The sequence below is a fragment of the Hippocampus comes genome, unplaced genomic scaffold, assembly GCF_001891065.2.
Source record: "Hippocampus comes isolate QL1 unplaced genomic scaffold, H_comes_QL1_v1.1 scaffold128, whole genome shotgun sequence".
In the NCBI taxonomy this organism is placed as follows: domain Eukaryota; kingdom Metazoa; phylum Chordata; class Actinopteri; order Syngnathiformes; family Syngnathidae; genus Hippocampus; species Hippocampus comes.
In genome coordinates, this window is record NW_017805852.1 from 605,965 (window position 1) to 614,482 (window position 8,518).

An 8,518-nucleotide genomic window follows, 5' to 3' on the forward strand; every position below is an offset into this window, starting at 1 on the left:
GCCTCTTTGTTTTCCTGGGCTGCCAGGAAAACCACGGCAAAAAAAAAAAAAAAAAAAACCACATTGGAGAAAGAGAGCGCCAAGCGACAAACCAAACTCAAGAGTTTGATCATGCTGGACCTGATACGTCAACAGGAGACTCATCCGCAGAAATAAAGTAAATGTTAAAACATGTCAACTAATTAGCAAAGAAAACTGCCATAACGTCCGACACTAGCGTTTCAAAGCTAATGCTATATGTCTGGCAATGCTAGCCAAACATTTAAGCGCAACTACAATCACATTAAAAAACGTTTTAAAGATCGTGATTAGCTTGAAAGCTAATGCCTTAAAGTTTATGTTGACTGTCTGTGAAAACGCTAACCACAACGGAAATGAGACATTTAAGCCGGTCAAGAGTCCAATTGAAAACAAGCTAGTCACTAGCTTGTTTTCAATTGGACTCTTGACGTAGTGTTTGGAAGGATCAAGTTCTTTGACTACTTAGCGATGCAATTCAACATTAGCTCCAAAGTGAACGCCTCGAAGGTAATGCTAAACATCTGCTAAGACTAGCAACGACTTACGAGTCAATGTACCGCAATTAAGCATCTGGGCATTGACCATTAGCGGTTGGCGTTACGATCTTTAGCCCCTCACCATGCAGATCTCCGTCGCCACCAGGTAGCTGAGCCTGTTGAACCAGTCCACGTAGGCCTCCAGGTTGGCGGCCTTCTTGCGGTCACTGAAGTGGCCCTGCACCAAAAACAGCGACACAAACAGCTTCTTTAGCTTAGCATCACTAAGTGCCATCGGAAGAACAATAGAGACCAGAGTTCATTCCTTTGGGTGAAGAGTCCAATTCCACACATTCCTTTGGCCTCGCACCTCTTGTGGGGGGGGGGGCACCTGCCTTTTCATGACACCCTTCACTTGTGGGGCTCATTGGGGCGACGAGGCACGCTGGCCTGAGTCACAATGGCAACCTCGGCCACCCCTCCTCCCACTTCATTACCTCGCATCCCAAATCAGCCTGTTGCCTAGCAGCCCGACAGCCTGACCAGACAAGCGCACCCCCCCCCGCCCCCCCGGAGGAAACTGTGGTTGCTAAGCGATGCCCATGTAATCCAAGATCCTGCCGGGGCTGGAAGGAAATTGCTGGGCGAGAGCGCGCTTTTTTTTTTTCCCTTTCTATTTGTACGAGCTCGTTCTTTGGTGCGTTGGTGTCATCCGACCCCGGCGTGAACCCGAGACGGTCGCCCTGCGTTTGTGTAAACTGCACATGTGTCTGGACCACGAAAAGTGGGTCGAAGCACAGCCGCAACATTGCATAACGGATGCCATATCTGTTGACTGATTCGAGGAAAGGCTTTTTTTTGGGGGCCTTCTTTACCTTGTCGTTGTCCACCGGATCTTTCTGGACGAACGCCTGGACAAACTCCTCGGGGCCGATGTAGCTGAGTCTCTCCTGAGAAAAGGAAGGCTTAAAACATCTTTTTAACGGTATTTCGGTCCCTTCCATAAACGATTCAAAACTGGCGGTAAAACTTTTGCCACAGGTCGGCCGATTTGGGAAGTCATGGTTACTGTTATGGTTTTGGCTCTCACCAGTTCTATGTGGGTCAGCTGCTGGGCCAGGGTGAAGGGGTCGTTGCAGATGGACAGGATGTCCCTGTGGACGTGGGCTTTGGCCTTGAGGACGGTGAGGCGCTCAGCCACCGTGGCGTTGATCTTGGCCAGGGCCTCCTCGTACTGGCTGAGGACCGTCAGCCTCCGGATCAAACCTTGGCTCAGCTGGCTCGCCGCCTTCCTGTAAATCTGCCACACGAGGAGGAGGGGGGGACAAAAACGCATCCAGTCAGTCAGGCGGTTGCACCCCACCTTGGTCCTATCTATCGCAATAATGAAGAGCTCGTGCGCATGTCAAACGGTTCATGATCGTCAAGGGGTCAACATTTCCGCGCCATGAGACCGGAATGGCATCAGACAAAAGAAGTGAACGAAACCACTTCACACACTGCATCCGGTCCTTCCCCGTTTGCGTTTTGAACTGATGGCAAAGCCGCAGATCGCGAGAGAACCTCGTTCTGTGAGCGCCGACGTGTGAACCCAAAAGTGCCAAAAGAGCGGCAGCTTCTTGCAGCTTCACCGACGTCCTCGAAGTCAGTTTCGCAAGCCCCTTCCCGTCGGGGCGTAGGCGGCGGCGGCCCCGCCGGTGGACGGACGGACCGGTGGACTTCGCTGCCTCGGGGGTCAAAGAGGCTTTGCTGGCCCGGACTCTGAAGAGGCCAAGATTAGATAATCGTTCCCGCGGTGACACACTTAACTTGGTTACATAAGCAGGGGGAGCGGAAAAATAAAAAAAGGGCGGGGGCGCACATATGTTTGACTTTGTGGATTTCTCACCACCACATCCTGCCCAACTCGGAGGCCAAGTCGGGCTTCTCAAGTCTGCAAAAACAAACCCTCGCAACGACGGCAACAACAACCTCCAGCGGGGAGGAGCAGCTGCAACTTTTTTTTTTTTTTTCCTTCCAAGGGTGTGACCATGTGATGACATTTTGAGCCAATCCGACGCGCTGAGGTTGGATTCCAGCGCCGTGAAACAAAACAAATGGATGACTTTGAGCTGACCTGCGCGGAAAAGAGCCAGACTCTGCTCTTTCCCATCAAAGGCAGGAGATTTTCGTGATTCAGAGTGGGTCAAATTTCCCAAGATGGGAACTATGGGTTGGACTGGATGTGGCGGTCTGGCCGCACATCGCAGCAGATGTTCGACGGCGTATCCTCGCAAGATGCATAAAACGGCTTCCAAAGAAGTCGCCAACGGCAACAAAAGCATAAATGTGATGAGCGGGATTTGCTCCAAGCTAACTTTGAGCTTCTGGGAGAATTTCACTCTAACGTGGAGGGCATCTTTGAAAGGGCGCCTTTATTTGATTCAGATTACTTGTCTTGTGACTCACCGTGTTTTTTTTTTTTTTTTTAAAAGCTGAGTCACTTTTCCATGAACATACGATTGGAAAGAGCACATTGCAGCCAATGTGCTGATGTACTTTTTTTTTTTTTAACTACGCACATCTATATGATCACAAAATATATCTGCTCGTGTCAAAACAAAAGACAAAAGACGAGCTTGATGTCTCAGGGAATGAGAGTCCGTCTCATGACGTGGCTGTTAATGTGTCACATATTGATTTTGCGATTAAAAATGACGAGTCATGTGAAAGCTGCTCGCCAAACAATGAGGGGGGGGGGGCCCCGCCGGTGGACGGACGGACCGGTGGACTTCGCTGCCTCGGGGGTCAAAGAGGCTTTGCTGGCCCGGACTCTGAAGAGGCCAAGATTAGATAATCGTTCCCGCGGTGACACACTTAACTTGGTTACATAAGCAGGGGGAGCGGAAAAATAAAAAAAGGGCGGGGGCGCACATATGTTTGACTTTGTGGATTTCTCACCACCACATCCTGCCCAACTCGGAGGCCAAGTCGGGCTTCTCAAGTCTGCAAAAACAAACCCTCGCAACGACGGCAACAACAACCTCCAGCGGGGAGGAGCAGCTGCAACTTTTTTTTTTTTTTTCCTTCCAAGGGTGTGACCATGTGATGACATTTTGAGCCAATCCGACGCGCTGAGGTTGGATTCCAGCGCCGTGAAACAAAACAAATGGATGACTTTGAGCTGACCTGCGCGGAAAAGAGCCAGACTCTGCTCTTTCCCATCAAAGGCAGGAGATTTTCGTGATTCAGAGTGGGTCAAATTTCCCAAGATGGGAACTATGGGTTGGACTGGATGTGGCGGTCTGGCCGCACATCGCAGCAGATGTTCGACGGCGTATCCTCGCAAGATGCATAAAACGGCTTCCAAAGAAGTCGCCAACGGCAACAAAAGCATAAATGTGATGAGCGGGATTTGCTCCAAGCTAACTTTGAGCTTCTGGGAGAATTTCACTCTAACGTGGAGGGCATCTTTGAAAGGGCGCCTTTATTTGATTCAGATTACTTGTCTTGTGACTCACCGTGTTTTTTTTTTTTTTTTTAAAAGCTGAGTCACTTTTCCATGAACATACGATTGGAAAGAGCACATTGCAGCCAATGTGCTGATGTACTTTTTTTTTTTTTAACTACGCACATCTATATGATCACAAAATATATCTGCTCGTGTCAAAACAAAAGACAAAAGACGAGCTTGATGTCTCAGGGAATGAGAGTCCGTCTCATGACGTGGCTGTTAATGTGTCACATATTGATTTTGCGATTAAAAATGACGAGTCATGTGAAAGCTGCTCGCCAAACAATGAGGGGGGGGGGGGGGTCTCCTATTTTGACAGATGGACGTTTGCCTTCCCCATCTGCTCTTTACAAGCTCCTCCTGCTGCTTTATTGTTCTCATCCGACACCACCGAAACACACGCGATCAACAAACAAACGGCTCCTAGGATAGAAACGCGCAGCCACTGTGCGCCAAGCTAATTAGGAGCACAACGCTAACCGGTGACTCGATGCTCACAGGTGGCTAGCGGATGCTACTGCACCGAAGCTAGCAAAGAATATTTGTTGTATGGCTTTCAATACATTTGGCGAGCAGGCGAGCTTAGCATTAGCATCACAGATGGCTAGCAGATGCTACTGCGCTGAAGCTAGCAAAGACTACTTGTTATATGGCTTTCAATACATTTGGCGAGCAGGCTAGCTTAGCATTAGCATCACGGGTGGCTAGCGGATGCGACTGCGCTGAAGCTAGCAAAGATTATTTGTTATATGGCTTTCAATACATTTGACGAGCAGGCTAGCTTAGCGTTAGCACCCCCCCCCCCACCTCATCTCCAGTGGAGAGCCGATGCGTGAGGTCCTTCAGGCTGCGCATCATCCGATCGTCCCGGAAGTCGTAAGGGAAGGTTTCCGTCCACTCCGTCAACAGCTGGAGGATCTTTGGAGCGATCTTCCTGAGGCGTATCTGGAACGGTATCCAAGCGCCGTGAGGGTGGGGTTGGCTAAACAGGAACGGTGTCGGTCCAAGATCCCGAGTGCAGTGCCCACCTTCTCCGCTTGGGGATCGCCGAGTCGTTGCTGTTCCACGCACAGGTGGCACACTTTGGACATGAGCTCGTACGGATGGATGAAGAGGCGAGAGCTCAGCAGGAATGTGAAGATGTAGGTCCTCTGCGGGGAAAGAAACAAATCGGGTCACAAAGGGCAAAGCCGCAAGGGGAAAACGGTGGCCGTTTTTGACGGAGCCCTGGAAATGGTCAAAATGGCTTCTTCAAACCAAAATGGAAGACTTCCTGTCTGTCCCCAGGCGTGGCTTCTTGACGCTTTTTCATGGGCCGACCGAATGTCATGATGCTAAGCGAGAGCCATCAAGACGAATCATAAATATGACAAAAACGAGCCTAAAATGGCCGTCATCTTGCATCTTTTCAAGCGCGGGCTCTTGAGACTTTTTTGGTGGGTCCACACACGAGAGGCATGTCTCCCAAATGCCATGATGCGATGTGAAACCGGCTTTGGGGGCTGCATGATCAACTCCTCCAGAGGACAACTGAAAAGGATGAAAAGTAGCCACACGTGGCCGCTTCAAACTAAAAATGGCAGACCTCCTGCGTCTTTTCGGGATTGGTTGTTATGACACTTTTTTGTGGGTCAGGTCATAATATAAATGGCTCCAAAGTGGCATGTTGCTCAACGAAACCGGAGGCTGATTTTTTTTTTTTAATGATGACTGCAGTTGCATTCCAAGTTTCACAACAGCTGCTTCAAACCAAAATAGCAGACTTGCCGTGTCTTTTCGGGCAGGGCTTTTTTTTCTGGGCCTTCTTGTTGGGTCTACCAAATATGCTGCCAAATCAAACAGGCTTCGGGGGCTGAACTTTCCCCAAAAATCTTGCAATCCGATAATACTCACATCTGGATAATAGTCGACTGTGGGCAGCAGGTGCCGTATGAGGGCCTCCAAGGATCCGGATGCCAGGTTGTTGTCATGGTAGTAGAGTCCAGAATAGAGCTCCTCCTTGGCCTGGTAAAAGTTTTTGTTGTAGCCTCCGGCGCTGTGCGGTGTCTGAGGCATGTTGTTGTTGTTGTCGTCCTGCAAAAAGCAAGACAAACGAGTCAGGACCGCAGACGCTGACGCAGGACGGTCAAAAAAAAAAAAAAAGAAAGAAATGAACAGCCAGCGTGGACGATTTAGTTTGGGACGCACAGTGGACCGTGTTCAAGCGAAGGGCCTTTCGGCTTTGCTTTGTTTGGAAAACGGCGGTCTGCAAGAGCAGGAATGCCACACCAGATTACAAATCGACCACTATTACGCCTCGGAGCCGTCCAGTCAAACTGAACCCTCTACGACCTCCCCGATAAACCACAACTTCCGCAAGAAGCTTAACGAGCACCAGCTGATGCGCCAAAAAAAGGCAAAACAGACCCAAAAAAAAAAGACTCAAAACAAATGACTGTTTGCTCTTTGGCACAAGGGACCCGATAAACGCACCCGATAAAGTTTAGAGTTTTAAATAAAAGGTGACTCAAAAGTTGTTTTTGACCAGATTTGCCCCAAAATGTGGAAATCTATTTAGTTTTTTTGTTTATGGTGATGGCTAACCAAGCAAAGATGAAACCAAATCTCGCTCGTACACTTTGTCGAGAAAATTCAGAGGATGAAAATTCAAAAATCCTGATCGCTCACAGACCCAACGAACAATCCGTCTGACAGTCTTGCGTTTCATGTACGCTAACTTTAAGCACGGGTGAAATTTGCTAGCTAGATAGCTACGAGTCAAGAACCACGGGACGTAATCTGAAACATTTTCAACAACGGGTGTCCGGCTGTCTCTTTGGGCTTTGTTACGCTTTTTATCCACTGGCGCAGCAGCGATAAACCGTGTCTGTGATCCGACTATGCTAACATGCTAAATGTTAGGATGTCAACAAAGAGGCACTGTTTTGTTTTTTAACATTGCGTTCTAGTTTGTGCGAGCGTAGCTGCCACATGACATGGCAGATGTTCTCGCCGCCTGGCTCCCTTTTCTCATGGAAATGTCCCACACTCGAGGTCATGAATAGTGGAGACGCACGTGGACTTCAAGATGAGGGTGGTGTGTGCCTGTGTGAGTATGTGTGTGTGTGTGTGTGCGTGTGGGTCGGGTGTTGTTTCATCACGTTGTTGTTTGTGTTTGAAAGGATACATTGGTTGGCTTTTGAAACAAAATTCCCCTTGAATGTAAGTTTCAAACAAAAACACTCATGACTTAACACTTGCTGTGTTTTTCAGGCTTTTTGCGACATCTTTGTGGCTCTACTAGACATGTCGACCAAATTTCATGTTGCTGAGCGGACCTAAATGTGAGGGCTGCGTTTTCAAAACGTAGCCACAAAAACAAAAAAAAAAAAACAAAACTGAAAATGACCATAAAATGACACCTTCAAACCAAAAGGGTCGACATCATGTGTATTTTCAACTATGGCTTGCTGACTTTTTTGTGGGTCTTGTCATGATAGATATGTCAAACAAATGTCATGTTCCAAAGTGGAACTGACTTTGGGTGTTAGATCCCCCCTACCCCCCAAAAAAAGAAAGAAAGAAATCAAGTAATCCTGAAGTGCCCGATTCAAACAATGGCAGATTTCCTGTGTCTTCAAATCTGACACCTTGAGACCTTTTTGTTGGTTTACTCATGACAAATTTACTACATGTCATGTTTCGAGGTGAAAGTGGTTTCGGGAACGGAACTTTCCAATACACCCTAAGGACCCCTGACAGTGACGTGATTGAGCCTAAAATCCGCTTCGATTCAAAACGGCTTCCTGAGCGTTTTGGAGCACGACTTCTGGAGACTTTTTTGTGGGTCTATGAATGATAGCCACGCCTGCCAGATTTCATGTTGCTTCGTGAAACTAGATTGGACTCGACTGAATTTTCCAAAATGAAATCACCCTGAAACGCCCAAAGTGATCATAACATGACCGCTTCACCCAAATTCTTCAGAGCCTATGGCGCACTGAGGACTTTTTAGTGAGTCAACTCATAATAGACACGCCAACCAAATCTCACGCTGCCGAGTGACGCTGGCTGCGGTGGGGATGAATTTTCTTGGATCCAAATCTTTCTGGGACGAGGTCTCAGGTGTTGCATTGTTCTCTGCTTGTTTGATCCGGCCGAGTGGAGGAACCGCAAAGGGAATGTTGTGTGTGACATCACTCTGGACGGCAAACGAGAACAATCGCAAAGCGCCCGAGGCTGGATGATCTCATGTGAAGATAAAAGTGCTTTTTGGACACGCGACACCGCCTCCTTGGATTGGATCAGGTGTCGTACTTTGATCGAAGGCATCATCGAGTGGAGATCAATAGCGCCAAGAGATGACCGTAACGAAAGTCTTTGTTTGAGTCCGAAGTTACGCGGTCAAAAGAGTTTTTTTCCTTTCATCTTAAAAATGACAGAATAATGTCGCTACTTTCGTGGTCACACATAAACTGAAATGGCAGTTAAAACGAGTCAACAGGTGCTAGCTAATTAGCATGTGGCTACCAGGTGTTCGGGGGGGCTC

General features: G+C 48.3%; 1 protein-coding gene across 1 annotated transcript in view; it reads right to left on the reverse strand.

Annotated features, from left to right (window-relative positions):
* Nucleotides 1–8,518, reverse strand: part of rasgef1ba (RasGEF domain family, member 1Ba) — a 19,525-nt gene that overhangs the window by 4,587 nt on the left and 6,420 nt on the right. The window contains 6 exon segments of the mRNA XM_019888499.1: nt 640–735; nt 1,373–1,447; nt 1,588–1,797; nt 4,798–4,935; nt 5,019–5,141; nt 5,884–6,063. Coding sequence (XP_019744058.1) covers nt 640–735; nt 1,373–1,447; nt 1,588–1,797; nt 4,798–4,935; nt 5,019–5,141; nt 5,884–6,063 — 822 coding nt within the window.